Raw genomic sequence first — 21,929 nt, forward strand, 5'->3', positions numbered from 1 at the left:
ATAGAAGGACAAGGTGAATTATAATGCATTTGGCATCATGATTTCTTTGTGTTACAGGCACTTTGCTGAGTTGATTGCATTGTATGACACTTTAAGACACACGTTGGACACAAAAATCTTCTTACTGATTTTAACCAAGGCGCATTGTACAGTGTAAATATTATCATGATGGCAGATCACGTTCTTCAACATTAATCAGGAACAAACATTCACGACTTCCCCTCCCACCTGCCACAACTGGTCATTAACCAAACCTAGTGAATGAATGCAAAGGTGGTTACAGATGTGATTACAGCAATGACAATAAATAAATCAGTAATAAAGTAAAACAAAATTACATAAATAATAATGATGTGAATGAAATGTTTTAGAAGAGTCTTGAGATGAGTATGTAAGAGAGTATTATGTTTATATGCATTCAAATGTGCATCTTCATCAACAAGTCCAAATGGGGCTGCTGGGGGGGTCGGGTTCAATTACACACATAAAGTGGTTTTTAGACACTTTATCTTTGTTGTTACCAGTGGTGGAAGAAATATTAGTGAATAATGTAACCAATTAAAATACTCCATTACAAATACAAGGGATGCATTAAAAAATATTAGCAACTAAATGTTCTTACAGATTCAAAACCTACTCATGAGTAGCTTCTGTCAGTGCTGTACTATCACACTATTGTGTCATTATTGTTGATGTATTAATATGTAAGCAGTACTTTAATGTTCTTGTTGGTCAAGGTGGAGCTATTGTTAACTACTTTATATACATTTGGCAGCAACAATTGATCATATTTTATAAACTGATATGTTTTATATGTAAAAAACAAAAAAAAGAAAGAAAGAAACTAGTAGGAACTATGCAGTAAACTGAAAAGGACTATTTCTCTCTGAAATGTAATGCAGTTGAAGTAGCATAAAAAAGAAATACTTAAGTAAAGTACAAATGTCTCATAATTGTCGTATTTGAGTAAATGTTATTTTCCACCACTGTCAATTAATCATTGAGGCCTAATTTGATGATTGAAACAATTCACTTCTATAGCTTATCACTTATATTACTAGAATTAAACAACAATAATTTGCAGTTGTGTAAAACTTAGTTATGCAGGTGGAATATTTCCAGGAACAGTATGCAGGACATAATAAAATAAAAGTTTTGGAAAGGTTTTGTGAGGCTGCAACAACGGCCCACTTTTGCAGACGGGACTCATTAAAGCTGCGGAGTGAGACATCCTCTCGTATGTACGCGATCCCTGCTTTCTGTCAACGTTGCCCGTTGTTTCGTTACGAAAGCGGCTCGAGGTCTGACAGCCTCTCCCTCCATCCTCAGCGGAGGAAGCCGCTGCCGGTGAGGAGACAACGGAACGGGGACTCGGACGGTCTCCGGTGGATCCACACACATCCAGACCGTAGACGAGGAAAGATCGTTTTTTTCCGTGTGTGTGTCGGATAATAACGAGGGCAGCTGCCGCTGCAGCGGGGAGATGCTGCCATGCAGAGGGACGTCATTGATTTAAAAGCCAATAATAATAAAAAAAGCAGAGACATCAACGGAGGATCGTTTGTAAACCGGAATCACTGAGAACAAACCGAAGAGCATAAAAAAAAACGGATCGATCTGACGAACGCATGGCTGCAGATACCACCGAGGAAGTGAGAATGTAACCCATGACAGAGATTCACTCACATCCGTTCTGCCTGGAAATCTTCTTCACTGAATTAACGCCGTTGATCACGTTGTCATGTCAGCGTGATCCGACGAGATTTCAGTTTCAGAATCAGAAAATAACTGGATGGATGCTGATGGCTTCTTCATCTGATCAGCCAACCTGAAGTGACCTGGTTTTTCTTTCATCTCCAGGAAAAAAAACCAACAATTATAACAGATACTCTGAAACACTGAAAAGTTAAACTTGAAAAGCAGTTCAGGACTTGGAGCACAAAGAACAGATGCAGAAGAGGGACAAAAACACATCAAAGCGTCTCTGAACAAGACCTGTAATGAAACTTTAATGTTTTTTTAATCAGTGCAGTTGGCCTTCCAAAGTTATTTAGTTTGGATGAATGAGACACACCTGTTGGATCACATCTGTACAAAACTCCATGCAAAAAATCAGCACTTAAAAATACTTTATAATCAGAAGTTAATTCACTGCCACATGCTGTTGTGATGCTGGACGTGGTGAAGATGAAGGAGGCGTGCAGGATCTGCGCCCGCGAGCTCTGCGGAAACCAGCGGCGATGGATTTTCCACCCTGCTGCCAAAGTCAACCTGCAGGTGCTGCTGTCCCACGCGCTGGGACGCGAGCTGACCCGGGACGGCCACGGAGAGTTGCCTGCTCCAAGTGCGCCTTCATGCTGGACCGCATGTACCGCTTCGACACGGTCATCGCCCGCGTGGAGGCGCTGTCTTTGGAGCGCCTCCACAAGCTGCTGCTGGAGAAAGACCGGCTGAGGCAGTGTATCGGAGGCCTGTTCCGGAAGAACAACGCAGAGGATGGAAATGTGGCTCCGCCTGGGTCCGTTGTGGGAGTTGCTGGGACTGAGGCGGCGTCCGAGGACTCTCCTGTGGTAGATCTGTCAACCCTGCAGGTTGTGAGATACTCAGATATGATCCAGGATGATCTGACTTACTCTGTGTATGAATCCTGGGCTGATAAGGAGGAGCCTGTCCCGGACCACCACACTCATCACCACCACCACCACCTCCTCCAGTGCCCAGGAGCAGACTCTCTCTCTGGCCAGAAGCCGAGGCGGTGCAGGGGTTGTGCAGCGCTCCGTGTTGCTGATTCTGACTACGAGGCAGTGTGCAAGGTGCCTCGCAAGGTTGGGCGCAGGAGCACATCCTGCGGCCCGTCTACCCGCTACTCGACAGCCACTCCGGGGGTCGACGTCCCCACCAGAGAGTCCGGAGAGTCTGAGTCTACAGCTGTCCCCTTTGAGTCCTCTTCAGTTGGGGTTGACACTGATAAGACCGCGTGTGACAGGACAAGTCCCAGCCAGGCATCATCTGTAGAATCTCTCGACACGGCCGTGGACGTGAGTTGCCCTCCTGTGAACCATAAGGAAATAGACGAAAAGGAACCAGAGAAAGATCCAGAGGAGGCTCCAGCGAGAAGGGACACTCCATGGGACAAACCCACAAGTGAGAGCTCCCTCTCTGGCCTTGAGATGATGCTGAGCCTCCTGAGGGGCTGTGAGTACCGGCCAGTGAAGCCTCACAGGGGCAGCAAGCTCCCAGTTCTGGTCAAAGTCAAACTCGAGCATGGCCTGTCGCTGCCCCTGCCCATCCCGCTGAGGTCGCCCTGCGGAGGGGCAGCGGACTGTGAGCTGTACCGCCACCACCCTATACCGGAGGTCGTGACCACGTGTCCCCAGCAGGAGCTTCAGGCGGAGCTGGCAGAGATGGAGGAGCTGTGGCTTGATGAATTATATTCAGTGTGGGCCTTTCCGCTTTCAGCAGGTAGATCAGTAGTCGCACGGTGCCTGTTCACTGGATGACCTCTGACCTCACTGTGTAGACGTGCTATTTACATTTTTAAAACTATGATGTGCTCTGAAAGTTCCCTCGATTCCCAGCCAAGGAAGGCAGAAGATGCTTTATAGCTGCATTTTGAGAAATGTAGGATGCAGGTGTTTTCTGAGATTGGCTCCATTTTGTCGGCCTCTGCAGCTTTGATTTTGACCCTTCTCTTTTTAAAAGCTGTCTCTTGTAAGTCCCTCTACTTAATAAAATCACTAGAGTGCCTGTTTTTGTAAAAGAAAATTGCAAACATTCTGTAGTTTCAGATTTTTATGCGACACTGACTGACGTAAAGTGTAATCAGCGGCATTTTCTCAACACTTTCCATTAGTGGAATCATATTCTTGGTTGAGAAATGGGGACATAAACGCTGTAGACAATATGTCGTGTTTCCATCTAATTGTCAAGTGATAAAAATAATAGCTAATTAGGCGCATTTTGATCTACGTAAAGCATAGTTTCGTTAGAAGTTGCCATTACGCAAGGCTCTAATAGACAAGAAGTAGAGGTTGCAAACGGGTGTTTGTGCATGCCTGCTGAGAATTGCATGCACCTTGCGGGAGGTAACGCTTCTTTATGCTGAGAAAAGAGCTGGATGCAAATCTCAGCTGTTCTGCCGAATTATGCATCCAGGTCCTTTTCAGACACTTTGCTGTGCACACAGATCAAACGCGGTTATTACCACGAATCTTTGCTGAATCTCAATGAATGGTACTTCTACTAAGTGTGATAAATTATTAAAAGTATTTCGAATCAGTTATCACCATTGATGAACGCCACAAAGGATAATATTAGCATTATTTGTAAAACATCGTAACACAAAACCAGTCGCATGGACCTGAAGACCGTGGATCTGAGAAAAATGGAGAAAGGTCTCCAGGAATGTGTTTCAACTGGGCAAGTTGTAATTGGTCTTTCCTGTTGGCTAGTATTGGCCATGTTTCATGCTGTTTGGAGACAAAGACAAAGAAACAGCTGATCAGTCGTGTGAGTTACATGTTCGTTAAGTCAGAACTTATTCAGCAAAGGTGTTTCCATCTCCCATTTAGCGCCTTAACTCTTCTTCCAATAATGCAAAAAACACCTCAAGCGAGTGTAAAATTTTGCCGTTTCCGTCCACCTTTACTTGAAAATGTGTATAAAAATGACTAGTGTCCCTTTTGCAGCAGGAAACAGGGTAACCTGATTACAGACCCCTGAATCAGTGCCATCAAACAAAATGGCCCTTCAGTCTAATTATCAGGCTAAAACAACTTCTGGATGTCTGAGGAACATAAGAACTGGTTATCCAGCTAGTTTACAGTGAAAATCTGAAAAACAAATCTGGAACGATCTGAATGAAGGCGTAGTCCATCACCACTTTTTGAGAAGATCGACCAGCTAATGTAATCCTCCGAGGTCAAATCTCTCTGGACATTTGTTTCTCTTACTCATCTCCTTCAGCGCTGACAAAGCTGAACGCACTCCCCTGCCTTGATTACCCTCTCGGGGCGCATAAATACTCTTCCTCGTTGGTATCCTAGCAATACTTTTGTTGCCATGGGAACATTCTCCAAGCGCTGCAGCAGTCAGTCGCCGTGGAGGCTCTGCTCAGTCTGATCCAGTTTCCAAACCCCTATTGTGATGTTAATGATTAGTGTGAATGTGGATCAGTGTGCCAGCAGCAAACAAGAGACAGGACGTCTCTGTGATGTTCTATTGTATGTTGGTCTGTTATACAGCAGTATGCCACACTGTACAACAGACAACAGCTCACTGGTGGAATAAGGACATTAACACACATTAGAGAGTCTCCAAAAACTAGATTCTGGTGAAATAAATAGATTTATATGTAGTGATGACTTTGCTCTGATCGCTGAACTATTTACCAGAGGTGTGTTTCGTGATTTCACAATAAAAGAGAATTATTAAAGACACCTTTGCACCATGCAGTCAATGCCAGGTTTATTGCATTTCACACTACGGCTGGGTGATACGGACTAAAAATCATTTGGGTAGTTTTAGGCTGAATTCCATTACAAGATATATATCTGTATTTTCTATTAAGTGGGCTTAATCTTCAGTTGGACATAGATTTGAGATTGGGTGTGGGAGTGGGGGCGTGGTCGGTGTTAGCGGGGCATGTTTTTACTCTTTGTAGTAGATTATTTCTTATCTTACCAGTTTAATCGCACTTCGTTCGCCTTATTTTAGTGTTTACTCACAGACCTAACGTAGTCTACCTCTGCTGCGGACACATCAGCGTTCCCTCTCTCTTTCTGTCCCCCTCTATCTGTAAATGTCTTCTCCGTTGACTTTCTCTTCGACTTCTACAATCGAGCCAGATGAAACGGCTGTAGAAAAGGCTGCACGTACAGCTAATAGCCTCCCAAAGGGCCGAGTGACTTCATATCAGCACGCAGACCATAAAAACACAAGGAAGTCAACAACATGCTGCCGAGGCAACAGCCGCTTCCCCAGGAAGTCATCCACCAGTGAACTGACATCACTTTCCACTTTCACTCCATCATTCACGCAACAGCTGCAGGGACAACACACAGATAACTGTTTGTTTCTAACTTTTCACCCCTGATCTGCCTATTTAGTCGAGTGTTAAGAGATATGAAAAACAACAGCCAGCAAAGTCCAGTCGTTGCATCATTTATTTTGCTTCTGTGTACAGTTCCACTGTTACATATTTCTTAGTTAGCTGACCTGTGCTTTTGTTCCTGTGCCTCTGCAGAGGCTGATTGATGAGCAGCAGGGCCATCTCAGTCAGTATGAGAGTGCTGCAGGTCAGTGTGTCGGGGAGCTGCAGAAGGCCCAGGTCCAGGTCCACTCGCTCCAAGCCAAGATCAGAGATGGCGAGTCCAGGAACCAGGTACAAACACGTCACCCGTGCCACCTCCACACTTTCATCTGAATCTGCTTTTACATACGTCTCCAGGAAAAGCACCGTAATGTTTTGTTCAAATGTGTGTGTGTGTGTGTGTGTGTGTGTGTGTAGAAGCTGCAGGAGCGTCTCGGTGAGATGGAGTTGGAACTGCGTTCAGCCCGAGAGGAAGCTCAACAACAAGAGCGAAACATCCAGAACATCACTGATACCGTTAACTCCAAGGAGGCACAGGTAGAGATCGATATGAACTCCACAGAATACATTTAGACAGAAAGAAAAGATTTCACACAGCACAAAAGAATGCACAGTTTCATGTATAAACAGTGTTTGTGTGTGTGCAGGCTGCAGAGCTGTTTCGGGTGATTGAGGAACAGAATAAGATGCTGTGTTCTCTCAAAGAGCTCGCCAACCGCAACCAGCTGCAGCAGCTGCAGGTTTGTCCTCCATACTGACACTGAATGATACCAAAGAGGCTTCTTCACATCAGAGAGAGAACTGTGATCAGATCATTTTTATAATGTTTCTGATTCACTACAATCTTCAGGACGCCTTGGATATAGTTTCATTGAAGTAATTAACCACCATTTTAAATTAGATCTTAAATCTCCCCTTGAAGTTTACTTTGGCTCCTTTCTGTTCTTGTTGTGTGTTTGTCCCCCTCCCGCTGCAGGTGTCTGGTGCTGACAGTATCCGAGGCCAGGGGGAGGTTCTGGGTCTGCAGGCGTCTCTCTTCCAGGCCCAGCTGGAGCTGCAGGCCGGTCAGCGGGCACAACGGCAGGCAGCCCGCACCCAGGAGGACCTGAGCCGAGCCCTGCAGAGGCTAGAGAAAGACCTGCAGGGGGCGCTGCAGCACAGGAGGGACACAGAGAGACACAATCAGGTGAGAAAGGGAGAAGTGGGATTGTTAAAATGAACCATTATACTTGTTGGTTACACGTCACAGTTTAGTCTGAGTCTTTAAGGAAGATCAGATAGTATGCATCGGTTGCATTTTCTGAAAGATCACCTCGCATCTTGACTCTTTATACTGACCTGTGTGTGTGTGTGTGTGATGTTCAGGACCTGCAGCTGGCTCTGGAGAAGGCTCGATCTGCCCTGCAAGAGAGAGAAGAGCAGCTGAGAGAGGGCAAAGAAGAGAGACAGCGGGAGGACGAGGAGAGAGAAGGACCATCAGAGAGCTGAAGATGTCCCTGCTGACCAAAGAGCAGCTGATAGAGGTCTGACATGCAGTACACAATGCTCTCATTCATTGTATTCACATAGGGGTCGTCATTACACAGGAGAGTATTCACATGCTGCTCATACCAGAGTGCAACTAGCTGAAGTTCCTCTGCCGACCACTAGATGCTCCTCAGACTGAACTTTAGTGACTCATTAGTTCCAGATTTGTTCCAGAAGAATTTAGCGTCTCTGTAGTTGGTCTCACTTCCTCTGTTGCGGTCATGTTTAAAGTTACTGTTCCATTCGATCAGGACTGTGAGCTGCTGGAGGATCCAAAGGACAAGAGAGACTCTCTGATTCAGAAACTCCGCCAGCGGATCAAGGAGAGAGACGAGCTCTGGAGGTAAACGACACACACCGGTGGTCATCCCTGTACATCCTGTGAGCTCATTTTGTCTTGTGGCTGGTGTGTGAGTACTATATCGTTCACTACACCACAATAACACAAAATAAATAACAAAATAAAGCCAAGTTTATTAATCTGTTTCTTTATGTAGACTAATTTAAGCATTGCCTCCAGTTCCTGTAGCTACATGTTTACTTTATTTATTCAGGAAAGCTCATTTAGAATATGAATCAATGAGACTCAAGGCCAATTTATACTTACTATACTGCATCAAGTAGTCCTCTAGTGCAGTTCTGGAGGACTCCAGGTGGTAATATAAGATACTCGTGAATGCTGCCCCAGGATCTGGTCAAAACTGCATCCCCAGCACTTTAATTAGGGCCAAAGCAAAACTGTCCGGTTTGATGATTATTTTTTCAGCGAGCAGTGGATGAGAAGTTCCGCTGCGTGGAGGAGAAAGAGGAGGAGACTCGTCGGCTTCAGCTGCTGCTCAGAGAGAAGGAGAGAGACCTGGAGAGGCAGCGCTGCGTCCTGGCCAACAACGAGGAGACCATCACTGTGAGAACGCACACAAATCCCACTCCTTCTCCACCCACTCTGCTGCCTCCGCCGCTCACTGTGGGTTTTGTGATTATCTGTGTGTGTGTGTGTGCCAGAGCCTGGAGGTGCTGGTGCGTGGGAAGGCTTTGGAGCTGGAGCAGGTGTGTGACGCCTGGAGGAGCGTCCAGCGGCAGCAGCAGGAGAGCGAGGAGAGACAGAGTCGCATCCTAAGGGAGAGAGACGCCATCATCAGCCAGCTGCAGGCGGCGCTGCACGCTCGCACGCAGGAGGCCCAGGTACAGACAGGAAGTGGACGTATTAAAATCTGTTCCTCAGCTTTATTTTTTAAATGTGAAGTTGCTGAAAAAATGTGTATTTTACACATCATGTTATTACAATCCCTCGATAATAGAACTTTGCTGCTTTACAGTCAGATGGGGCATCACAAAATGGCCTTAAACAGTTAAAAACAACAGAAAAACACACAGATTGTTGTTTCCTGTCGTCACCGCTTTGTTGAGAGGAAATCTCTGTGGATTCGGGTTTTGACGTCTTCTCTCGGCTGTAGGACCTGCGCTGCAACCTGCTGGCTCAGATCCAGTCAGCTCCTAGCGACATTCTGGAGGAGCTGAAGGTCCGGCTCCAGCTCAAAGACCGCCTCTTCCAGGAAGCGCTGGCCGACCGGACTCGCCAGGCGCAAGAGCATCAGGAGCAGGTCCACGATCTGCTCAGAACCATCAGCTCCAGGGACCAGTACATTCAGGTAGAGCAGTGGGGCTCAGCGGAAGCACTTAGGTCCAGTATAAGGTCATATGTGGGGGGAAAAAATGACAACAATCTCCCTGCAGGACTCTGCCAGCCGGCTTGGTGAGGTGATGGCCGAGCAGACAGCGAGGCTCCAGGAGCTCCGCAGACAGCTGAGCTCAGGCGCCGGATCGACGTCTGACTCCGGATCCGACTGGGCTGTCGAGCTCCAGGCCGTGCAGGAGGAGCTGCGCCTGGCTCTGAGGAGGGAGAGGGAGAGCCAGGAGCTAAGCAGGAGTCAGGCCAGCACGCTGGACTGCCTCACCAGGACGCTGCATGTGAAGGAGGACATCATCAGGGTCAGTGAGCGGGAGAGAGAACGGGATCTTTGTAATTTTTCTTTAATATAAAAACCCAGTATTAAAAAGATGCTCAGCTCAAGAAGATGATGGAATAACTTGTAGTACTATATAATTCGTTAAATGTGTTAAATTCAGTATAATGTAATATAATAATTCTACCAGTACAACAACAGAGTCGGGTCATACTTACAAATGCTATTTAACATCAACTTGTCATTGGTTAACACAAACAGCCCTCTTTTGAGCTTTGGGACAGAGCGTTTTTAGATTCACTTGCTATTTAAATTGTTTATTTGTCTTAAAAACAGGAACCCTTAAAGGAAGACTTAATCATTCAGCTTCAAATTATGCATAATTAAGACAATGATAATTCATTCAAAATACATTCGCCAAAACAATTACCACAATACGAGACACTCAGAGAAGAGTATTACATGATATAGAGGCAACAAACGTGTAATATCCCTGTTCTGCTGTTTCGACCGCCGTGTGGTGGTGCGGGTTCTGCAGGACTTCCAGAAGCAGATGGTGGAGCCCTCAGGTCTCCCGCTGGTGGAGCGGTTGACCCAGGAGGTCCAGGAGCTAAGAGAGAGCCTGGTCCAGCAGGGCGGCCCCCCAGGCAGAGGCCCCGTCCTGGGCCTTGATCGGCCCAACAGCAGGCAGCCTGAGTTTGGAGGTGGGCATCAGAGAAGCATGGGACAGTATCTGTAACGGCATCCGAGCCCTGACTGTGGTGTGGGGCTCTGCGTGGAGTGTCCTGGTGTGGTGGTGGTCAACAGAATTTAACCCCCGGGGACCTTCCGGGTGTGAATACTAACACTGAACATTTTTGTATAGTAACTAGTGATGGTGACATGATGGACTAACTCAGTTTTCAACAGTCCAGTTCAGTCAGAGGTCTGCACGCTTCTAAACACTGATCACAGAAGGGTCTGTTTCATTAATGCCACAGTTTGTTGTCGGAGTTTCAAACACCTTAACAAGCAGCATGATTTTCTTTTTTTCCCCACCTTTTTGGAATGGCATTGTGTTAAATCTTCACTCAAACTTGACAAACTTAACATTGTTTGAAGGCAAAAAGCCTCACAATTCTGTGCCTGTAAACCATTTTAACGTTCGCAATTAAAAAAAGAAACAGATGCTGATTATTTAACAGGAGTATATAGAAAAACAGAGGGTGAGAAGGTGGTCATTAAAAAAATAAAAAGTTTAAGAACCACTGGCTTAAAGAAAATAACCACTTTATTTTGGGGCATTTTAAGGCTTGTGTACAAAATGTGAGGTTCTTGTTGAGGGGTGGAAGTCCAATTCCAAAATACAACAAGGAAAAAAAAAAAAATATTTACATAAAATAAATAAAAAAATGCAGATCCAGGTGATTTTAATCAAACATGCTCTTCACATGAATCCATCTGGGCAAAATAGCTGGAAAAATGTTTTTATTTAATTGTTTTGCAAACATACTGAACAAAATTATATGTTTTTTAACTCAAAGATCTAAGACCTTCTCCATGTACACAAATAGGCCTCTTTCTCAAATATTGTTCACAAATCTGTCATAATCTGCATGTAGTTTTAATTTTGTTCAGTGTATTTCAGTGTAGTTAAATGTCAATTTGAACAATTCATTCAACTGCTTTCTCTTATGAATCATATTTTCTATTTGGGAGAATACAAAGCATCGTTTAGTTAAATGGTGGTGTAAATATCTGTGTTTTGTCATGATATTTGGTCACGTATGGCAGTGATAATGTATGTGTGTGGGTGTGTGCCTTTGCATGCTCAGCAGCTTGAAGAGTCTGTTTCTGAATGCTGTAAATTGTACAACAGCTGAACCGACCGATATCTTGTTTTGTGGAACAATATAAAAAAGTGAGCACATTGCTTTTTATGTGATTATGACTTTATATACTTAGTTTACAGCTTTGTATTTTGGAGAAAAGTTTCCAATTGTCAGTTTGCTTTTGTGATTTTATGATGCTCTGTGCAATTCAACAACAATCACTTCCATCTCTGTGGTTCTGTATTAATGAATATATCGATAAAGTCGAGTGTCATACTGGAGCACAGTAAGTATGAATGTTATTTCTTTCCTTTTTCTTATTGATCTTCACATAAAGCTGAAGAATTCAAAGTGTGTGTCTGCACAGGCTCCATAAAAGTTTTTTAAAAAGCCACATTTGTTGGATTATATTTTATTCATACATTTGAAATCCCTTACATGTAATCGAGCCGTTAAATAAACAAACCTGCAGTGCACATAATGCGTTTGTGTTTGTAGGAGGTTTTCAAAGTTTGTACAGTTGAAGTAACTGTTTACTTGTTTGCACACAAGCCCAAGTTATTTTATCACTTCCCCCATCTCTATAGTGACATCCTTACAGTGCATCTTTTTCCACTACATACATGAACACGTATATTTACACACAAGTCACTGAAAACAAACACTTCACGCAGTAACGTAAGCACAGAGGCCAGTTTCAGAGGAACATGATCACCCCTTCTCTCCTTGCTTTGTGGATTTCATAACTATACAGTTAAATATGCATAACGTACCACTTTGAATTTTCCAAAGCAGTTCAAATTCCCTTAAAAAAGTTTGCTTAGTTATATTTATTCATTTTAACAATCATATATGCGCCTACATCCAACAATTAACACCTCTGAATTCCCCCCGTAATATAATTCTGGTGGAGAAACTTTATTTATATATTTATATATTGCCGGAAACAGTCACATCCATCAATCATCAAGTCCACAAATATGTCTGTAACTCCTGCCGGGGGTTGTTAAAACCCCTCAAACTCACAGAAACAACACTGTAGTGTCCTCCTCAGTGGTAGCCACAGCCCTGAAATGTACATTAATATGAGACCAAATCGGAGTAGTAATGTAACACAGAAGCTAATATAGTTCCTAGAAAATAAATATGGCACCGTTGATGCTAAAAAGAGGCAGACCTGCCTTAGCCTTAACCTAACTTTATCACTCAGTACATTCATTAAGTTGAGGCCAGTATTGACCTCGCTACAGATCCATGTAAATTTTCCCAGCCTCAGATTACCCATAATCCTGATCTGTTTAAATATCTTTTGCCCTTATTGGTCCATTCTCAAGTTCAGTGGCTTCAGATTCGAGAGCCTCTCTTACAATCATTGCAGTTAATCAAAGAAACATCCTATCAGTGAACAACAAGCTGTTTATATGTACGTACAAACATTTGAACTCATAGCGGATGTTGCGTTACATATTACCAGCGACCTGATGAGAGTGAAGAAGGTTTTCTCCCTGCTGGGAGTGTGACAGAACTGTTGATGAATTGCACAAAGTAAACAGAAATGTTGAGAGAAATGTAAAATAAGTTCTTGTAATGGTCGAAAATCTTAACTTTCTCCAATCCTTTTTGCAGAAGTGAGCTCAGAGGATGAAGACGAGGCTGATGAGGACTTGAACAGCGAGTACACTGAGAGCGTCGACGAAGAAGAGTCCAATCTGAAGGTCCCGTCTGTGGCCAACACCATGGTATGATGCATTACAAGCTTTGAATTCAAGTACTGATGCTTTTTCCTTCCATCATTACAAACACGTTTATTTTAATGAAATTTCAACACAACAATTTAATTATCATTGCATCCAACAAGGATGAATTAGCAATTTAGAGCATTTTATTCTATTAATATTATGTTTTCAAACAAGAGAGCTTTTCTCAGTGTATTAGCAGTATTTTTTATTTGTCCCTATAGGAAAATAAATACAATGCTTTTCCTGTGATTTTTTTTTGTGACAGTTTATGTGGTAGTCTTTACTTTTTGTTGTCTACTTTTAATCTGAAAATTCTGTATTTTGGGAGCTGCATCCTGGCTCTTTCTGTGTCTGGTTCTGATTTAGAGTTTTTATTTAGAGTTTCATGTTTATTTGTGTATATAGTTACATTTTGGATAAAGTATTTTAAGTGTATCTTAATCTTAAAATACACTCTGAAACTTACAAGAGTTGTTAGAAGACATTTCAAATCACATGACGGCAGAAAAACAGATTTAAGCTGCTGTGATTTTTGATCATTTCTCCTTGATCTCCGGTCCATTTACATAAAAAAGAAAAGATGGATTCAATAACATAACTGTAATGTTTTATTGTATAGTAGGTTACACCTCAGGGGCTCGTTATTCATTATCCAGAAACAATGCCCGTCTGTCTAAACAGGGTTCTCGAGGTACCGGAAAGGCTCCGTCCCTGGATGTGTTATTTGAAGGTCAGGGACTGATGGAGGTCAAACAGCTGGTGGAGCAGAAGAGGGCGGTGGAGAGAGAGCTGGGAGAGCTGAAGGCTCAGCTGGAGAAGGCCGGCTTCTCCTCACTTTCACAGATGAGGTAAGTTCAATTACTTAAAGGATAAAGGTAGTTATTATATTTCTAGCAGTGAATGTACCGTCCCGCTAAACGTAGCCTGTAACAAATGCACTAGGAAATAACTGAGCCTTGTTTAAACATGAACATTTATATTTGTGAGGTGTTTTTTTTTACATCTTCAGTAGGAGCCAATGGGCTTGGAGCTGAGAGCCACAGACAGGAAGTCAGACAGCACTGAGGGAATTTTTGTGGGATTTGTTGACAATAAGAAAAATACAGCACACATCCATTAAACATAAAGATGAAGAAGGTCAATACCTTATTTGTAACCATTTATCTTTCTCTGTTTTTTTTTTTTTTTTCAAGGAAAGCTCTGTTCAGCCTGCAAGCAGATAACCAAGATTTAAAGCATCAGCTGGCTGAAGGGCCCGGCAGTAAACAGAAGGGTGAACAGAAGGTGTTGGATGGTGAAGAGGAGGAAGAGGAGGAGGAGGAGTTGGATGTGACCATAGAAGAGGTGGATGAGGTTGAAGAGGAGGAGGTAAACTCTGAGCTGTGGGACGCCTGGGAAGGAGAGCTGTCTCTGTTAGAAACCAACATCCAGACCAGTGATGAGCCGCAGAAGACCCGAGCCAACAGACCCGAGTCACTGCACCGGCTCACCGGCTCCTCACAGGTCGGTGGTCTTGACTCTACAAGGAGAAGCACCGACCCTGAAAATAAAGCCACCCTTAATGTATTTCTTTTCCTGTATAGCTGTCAGCCGGTCAGCACGAGGGCGCTGCGTCCTCGGTGAGAAGTGAGAAGACAGCGCATCTGCAGCAGAAGAGCAAAGAGCTGCGAGAGAGGCTGATGGTGTCTGAAGCCACGGTGCAGGCTCAGGCCGAGCAGCTCAAAGACTACAGGGAGCTGCTCAGTGAGTGGACAGGCTGACGTATCTGAAGGGTTATATGTCGTGTCAGTGATGTGTGATTGCGTCTATCTATTTTGCAAAATGCAAAAGAAACAAATCAATATTCTTCTTCTTCTTCTGTGTCTCTGCAGCAGAAACATCAGTACAGCAGGACAGTAAGCAGATCCAGGTGGACCTGCAGGACCCGGGCTACGAGACCTGTGGCCGCAGTGAGAACGAGGCCGAAAGGGAAGACACCAGCAGCCCAGGTAGGTCTGACTGTTACACGCCGTCTCTGAGGAGTCTTTACACAAAAAGTAAAGGTAAAACTAAACATTTTATTCTTTCCTAAGGGTTAAAGTTAGTTTAAAACATACATTATCAATATGTTTCCTAGAAGCAGATATTAGTGTCATTAGTTAGTTGTAGTTGCATCACCAAAGCACCAGAGGGCAGCAAAGAACAGCGCTGACAGGAAGTAGAAGTCATGCAGGTGTATAACAACAAATCAGAGACAGTTCAACAGCACCACAAAGTAAAATCTTTAAAATGACCTTGAACTCATCTGAAAACATTTTTGACAACCTTCTTACACATTATTAGACTTTATTTGGTTTTAGTTTTACAGCTAATGAACCTGAGTGTATAACAATAAAGAAAATGACTGAGATGCAGACTGAGAGCGAAACCAAAGGTGTTTTTTCATTTCTGCTTATAGGAAACATAATTCCAGCCCGATGAATCTGATGCATGTGTGTACTGTGTGTTCCCTGACAGAGTTTGATGACCTGGAGATGTGCACATCTCTGGATTGTGGTTCCCAGTGGTGGCCTGCCAACAACAGCAGCAGCAGCAGCTCCACCTTGACTAAATCCACCACACAGAGCTCCGGTTATGGAGACGAGTCATCTCTCCAGCGCCTCGTCGAGGACCTTCGCTCGCAGCTCTCCCGCTCTCAGGGAGTAATCCGCGGGCTCCAGAGCCGCCTGCGCTCCCTCTCCACCTCCAGCGACTATGGACCCTCCACACCCCGCAAGGTAAACTGGTCCTTCCAGGCCTCGCCCTCCCAGAGCGGGGTGGAGGACGATGAGGGCTGGCAGTCGTCAGACGGTGGTCCCCTGGCTTCGCCCCGTCACCCTCACTCAGACAAGGGCCTGCAGGAGCTGGTGTCCCGTGTGGACGCGCTGGAGGAACAGTTGAGGAAAGGAGGCAAAAACTCTGTCAGCGAGGACGGAAAGTCTGCCACCTGGCCAGGGTGAGTGGCAGGACAGATGTTACATATATACATGAAACACAGCAGGAAATGTGTTTCTTTTTTTTTCTTTTTTTTATTTAAAGTCAAGAAACAGCAGTATATTAAATAATCTAAATAACTTTTTGAAACAAATGTAACTGGAAGAAAAAGACCTTTTATGCAAACATGAAAAGGACATGACAGGATTACATAATGAATCTAGAAGCAGTAAATCTGATACATCATGGCAGTTCATTGCCGCTTCCCTCCTGAGATTGTTTTTTTACCCTGTAGAGCTTTTCTTCGAGCTGCTGTGGTGGCAGCTGCAGATCTTTCTGGCGACCTTTATAGTGAAAGCCTGCCAGGAAAGGGAGAGGTTGTGCCCTTTTAGAGCTGGAAGCCGTGAAACCTCTGTAGAATAAGTTTTGTGTCTCATTGATGGTAGCTTAATATTGATCAAATATGACCATGTGTGAGTGATCAGAAAACAATTAGTGAAGGAAAACAATATTTCTGGTATTAAAAAGAAAGTGTTTTCAGCAGAGCAGCGAGGATGATGATGTTGTATTGACAGCAATAGTGCTGTGGAAATGGACTATATATGTATATAGAAATTATCAAAACAACGTGTAAACTTGGAGGTAGACCGCCCAAACTGAGACCAAGTCAAGACTAAGACCAGAGTTTATCGAGACCGAGAGAAGACCAAGACTTTTAGGGGCTGAGACCAAGTCAAGACCATAACCGAGGGAGGGCGAGACCGAGTCAAGGCCAAGACCAGTTCCCCACATTACATGACACACAATAAAATGTGGAACGAGATCATAGTTACTTCACAAATTGATCTGAAAGATCCACATTCCCATTAAAACACCCACATACAAACACTAAGAGCTGAAATCAACGTAAGCACTTCCATCACGGGGAGGGGTGACAGTCGTTAACGGTAACAACACATTTTTATTTAATGTTATTGGTTGCATTTGAAGCAACGCGTTTTACATCCAATCAAAGTTAGTATGTTAACAAATAAATCAGACAATCCAAAAGCAATTTACTGATATTCCCAAAGTTATGGTCTTGAAATAAAATCCTGAGTCCTCAACGTCCAAGACAGAGACAGGACAAAGTAAAAATCACGCCACGAGTCCGAGACGAGACCAAGACCATCAAAATGTGGTCTGAAGACCGGTCTTGAGTACTACAACACTACTTGGAGGAATAACAAGAGCAGATCAGAGTGACGTCTTGCTAAAATAAAATAAGGAATAATGTCTCAAAATGTTTTTTTTTTTTAGGTAAACAAACCTAATGATATATAATATAATCCATTTAATATATATAAATATATAATCCTTTGATTTAAAAGTACAATATGTAAGACTTGAGAGTTCCCTCCACCTGTTGAATTCCTCAAAATTAAGATCATAAAAGCTATGCATGTAGTATTTAGAGAACAAAAGAAGAACTTTACAGTACTTTTATCCTCTGACTGATATGATTCAGTCTGTAGAGCGATCCTTTAATCACTGCATGCACTAAACATCCCATCAGCCTCCGTCAGTATCCGCCCATGTTAATCAAGCGTGACCACAGATGTTTTTATGTAAACTCAGCTGATCTGACAGTCCGAGGGGATTAACCGACACGAGGTTGGGAACACGGTGTCCCATTTGCCATGTGTGACCAAAATGCAGCTGTGGGGGGGGGAGTCTGTACAGTGAGGCCTCTTACATCAAGCGATGAACAGGTCAATATAATTTGCATAGTTAATTACGGCAGAAACAGAAAGGAGAATTGTTTTGTGTGTTGTTTTTGTAGGCTGGTTTTAAATTACTGTGGGTTTGTTTTTTTGCTGTGGACCCTAGGAGGAGTAGCTGTTTAGGGTACTCTCAGGGTTTTCATGTGTTATTTCACAGGTCATGTAACACTCATTTCTTTTCTGTCTCATGTTCCGTCTCTCTTTGTAGTAAATTCGACACTCTGATCCAGACTCAGGCCAGAGAGCTGTCTCACCTTCGCCAGCGGCTGAGGGAGGGTCGGGGCGTGTGCAACATCCTCACCCAGCACCTGGGAGACACCACCAAGGCCTTCGAGGAGCTGCTGAGGGCCAACGACATCGACTACTACATGGGCCAGAGCTTCAGGGACCAGCTGGCTCAGAGCGGCGCTCTGGCGCAGCGAGTCGGCGCGAAGATCAGCGGACGTGAGTGCTCTGCTTTTATTAACTTCATTATAGACACCGTGATATCCAGTCAGGTCTCAGAAGTGACAGATTCCAGTAATAGGCTGTCTGTTTCATTTAAAGTGTAACTGCATTATAAAAACAAATGTTGTTTTAAAACCTAACGACGTCGATGCTCCAACAGGAGATCACTCTGAAGATCCAGAGGAGAAGACAGAGCTGATCGCCATCCGGTCAGTGCTCATTTACGTATCTGTGTGCACATGTCTGCTTGCCCGTGCATGTGTGTTGTGTGTATCTGTTTGAGTTCTGCGTAACAACTGGTTCAATGTTAATCAGTGGAAAATATTGGTGTGTGTGACGCTCGGGCCAATGTTTGTTCCTCAGGGCAGAATAATTAGATGCTCACTCGATAATGAGTGATGATCTCACTGGATGATTAATGACAGAGCTAATTGGTTACTAATGAGAGAGGAAAAGTGGGGATGGGCTGGATAGACATCTAACTACCCGAAGGGCAAGGAAAGGTTAGATGTCTATCTGGATGTGCTTCCTTAGTGATCTTGCCCTGTTTAAAACCATCCCAGCTGTCATTGTGAATTCTGCGATTAACACGACACAGCGTCTGGTTAGAGTCATAGACTGTATGTAAGAAGTGGACGTCAGTATTTGACGCCCTGAGATGAGAACAGTGAACAGGCACATTAGTGGTAACCTTCTTTGGCAAACAGGACCACTTTTGCACATGTACAGAACGGATCTTGCTGGTGGTACGGATTTGGCACTGACAGAGCTAGCTAGCTTGCTTAGCGAGGTGCGTCTGTAATTCACGTTAACTGTCATTTTAACAGGGCTGATCAGTTTGTCCAGCGAACAACAGACTTAAAACTAAATGTGCTCACCAGAGAAAGTGAACAGCCGACTCCTGATAAGCTTTTTCAACGGCGCTGGTTAAATTTACACGGTGCCGTGGGTACGGGTCACTCTAGCCTGATTGACAGGTCGCCATGGTAACGACTTGTCAATCACAGATATTTTCCTCTAAATGGGACCATAGTTTACTAAATGAACCTCATGCTGTGTTGAAGGAGACTTGAAACTAGCGACTGAGACCATAAACTCATCAGGAAAGTGTTTACTTACCAGAAGAGTCACCCCCTGCTGGCCTTACGATAGAAGGCAGATTTAAGGGCGCTTCCGCGTTGGCCTCGCTTCTCAGACCAATATTATATAGCTGCAGTACCGGAAGCTGCAGTTTTAGGACCCGCGCAATCCTGGGATCCCAGTTCTTTTGCGACAGCGGCATCTAGTGGAGTGGTGGTGGTAATGCACAGCAATACGAAGGATTAACCCTGTCCGGTCGACATGCATATAATCAATAACTTAGGTTAAGGCACACAGCCGGTGATGGTTGTGGTGAGGGTAATTGACTTCGGGGGTCTGTCAAGAGTAACATAGCTAGCCAGCCAGCCAGCTGGCAGTATCAAAGTAAACAAGTGTCCTAGAAATGCAGTTCCAGTCCGAGGATTGCGGTCCTGAAACTGCTGCTTCCGGTACTGCAGCTACATACTACTCTCTCAGACTGGAAGCTTCCCGCTTGGTTACAGTTTAGCAAGCTTACGTTGGCATGGTAGCACACTGTTGGCTTGAAAAGAGTGAAGTCACAATATTGCATACACCCTTTTTTAGTAGCAAGAGTAGAGACATCAACATTTCATTCAAACCATAGATTCCTGTGCCAACTGGTGTAAAAAATCTTCGTCTTTTATCTTCATTCCCTATTTGGTTTCTTTTTTCTTGCACACCACGTCAAGGCTCATTTCCTCCTGCTACTTGCAGCTGGCTGGAGGTCTCGTTGGGCCCTTTAGCAACTTGTTAAATCAGGGAAGTTGCTCTGACATCACTGCATTACAAAACCCCGAAGTCTTCTGATGTCACAACACTGCAGGGCAGAGCCAGGATTGGGAAAAACTCCACCCACCACCACCACCACCAACCCTCCCCCTTAGTCATGACCAGCGGGGCACAGCTGATCCGAGCAAGGGCCTTAACTGTCCAGTCGATTGTGCACCTAATTAAGCAGACAGCGAAAAGAGAAAAAGAGAGATGACGAGGAGACAAAGGGACAGCACAAGTGAGATCAGGACAAACTCAGTTATACAAGAGGAGCAAAAAGGGCTGAAGTCCTGCTGTAGACTGAGTAGAACAACATACCATTACTGTGTTACTTTGCTAGTAGTGGAGCTAAAGGGATAGCTCCAGAAATAAAGCTGTGTATCAATAGTCATTGTTTTATACTATTAATAAATGAAATTACTGTGTGCAGTGTGAAAGGTGACGCTCATTGTGACAAACCCATGGAGAATTCTCACCAACTGTGCATTTTACAGAGCTTTTAAGCCTCTTTTAGGCTACATCTACACTACTACATTTTTGTTTTAAAACGCAGACCTTTTGCTACGTTTGCACCTCCCATCCTGACTAAAACGGTGAAACAGTTCCACTTTGTTGTCAGTCCATGCAAAGAAATCTCTTGTGTGGTTCTTCGCCTGTAGTAGTACTTTCTTAGTCATTTTAATATAGACGGAGATCAATTCTGATACGCAGCTAAAACGCTGGTGTGGACAGAGATCGTTTCGTTTTAAAACTTTTTAAATGAAAACGTAGTCAATGTGTAGCCTTAGCTTAGAAACTTAATTATGAGACAGAGATGCTTCCACCTTTGTCCTTCATTAGGGTCACCAGAAAACACTTTACAAAAAAAAAAGACAGAAAAAAATGTGTCATTGATTGAGTTTAGTATTTAGTCATAATGCTTTTAAATCAGTCAAATATCTGTGCTGGCAGAGAGGTGAAGGTGTGTCCCATGTTGGATGTATAGTAAGTGACATTGTATTTGGTCCACAAACAGTACAGGTTCCTTACTGGTATAGAGGAAGATTTTTTCTTAAATGTGCACCTCAAGATCAAGAAGAGAGTATAAAATAATGCAATATGTTCGAGTACTTACTGAGGAGCCAAACGAGACTTTTCCAGTGATGAATCCACAAACCTCAGCAGGAACAGGCTGTTACTGATTAAAGCTTAATATACAGTATATACCCTATTTGATGAATACTGCAAATACACCCCTGTCTCTTTCAGGCAGTAGCTATATGTGCGGCTTGTGTCTATCTCTTCTGGATGATTGATGAATGTCCTGAATGTTCAGTCACTTGCACAAGACATCTAATTCTGTTTCATAAGACTAAAAGGTTGGGGTGGGGCTTATAAACTTTCGATTAAATAGTTGAAAGATGATTAGCAGTTACTGTATGAAAGCACACGATTACCTTCTTTTAGTAAGCTAAAACATGCAAAAACACACTGGCAGGCTCATTTGAGCTTGACCACTGTTGTTGGGTAGAAAAGGGTGAGTGCTGGGTCAAACCCCAATAAACAAACAATGTTCTGTGAATAGTTAATAAGAGATGCCCCCTCAGAGAGTTAGAGAGGCACAGAGAGAGGGAGGCCTGCAGCAATCTAACATCATGTTGTTGCAGCACAGATGGCCGACCAGATGTGAGGGAGAATTATCAAGTGTTTTCTGCGACAGCCATCTCATTTAGACTGCACCTCTGATTCTCTGTGCATTAGCTTATGCATTAGCTTAACCCACA

At 43.8% G+C, this 21,929-nt stretch overlaps 1 protein-coding gene across 1 annotated transcript in view; it reads left to right on the top strand.

The window, feature by feature from the left end:
* LOC119900219 (phosphodiesterase 4D interacting protein) overlaps positions 1 to 21,929 on the top strand; it is a 98,280-nt gene that overhangs the window by 54,846 nt on the left and 21,505 nt on the right. The window contains 21 exon segments of the mRNA XM_038714991.1: positions 6,245 to 6,382; positions 6,509 to 6,628; positions 6,739 to 6,831; positions 7,068 to 7,277; positions 7,457 to 7,559; positions 7,562 to 7,614; positions 7,870 to 7,948; positions 7,951 to 7,961; positions 8,385 to 8,522; positions 8,621 to 8,800; positions 9,073 to 9,267; positions 9,353 to 9,607; positions 10,121 to 10,286; positions 13,020 to 13,132; positions 13,814 to 13,980; positions 14,326 to 14,635; positions 14,716 to 14,875; positions 15,004 to 15,120; positions 15,629 to 16,106; positions 18,056 to 18,291; positions 18,455 to 18,503. Coding sequence (XP_038570919.1) covers positions 6,245 to 6,382; positions 6,509 to 6,628; positions 6,739 to 6,831; positions 7,068 to 7,277; positions 7,457 to 7,559; positions 7,562 to 7,614; positions 7,870 to 7,948; positions 7,951 to 7,961; positions 8,385 to 8,522; positions 8,621 to 8,800; positions 9,073 to 9,267; positions 9,353 to 9,607; positions 10,121 to 10,286; positions 13,020 to 13,132; positions 13,814 to 13,980; positions 14,326 to 14,635; positions 14,716 to 14,875; positions 15,004 to 15,120; positions 15,629 to 16,106; positions 18,056 to 18,291; positions 18,455 to 18,503 — 3,371 coding nt within the window.

Source organism: Micropterus salmoides, unplaced genomic scaffold (genome assembly GCF_014851395.1).
Source record: "Micropterus salmoides isolate LMB-PRFRI ecotype aquatic unplaced genomic scaffold, ASM1485139v1 Ms_hic_scaffold_13, whole genome shotgun sequence".
Lineage (NCBI taxonomy): Eukaryota > Metazoa > Chordata > Actinopteri > Centrarchiformes > Centrarchidae > Micropterus > Micropterus salmoides.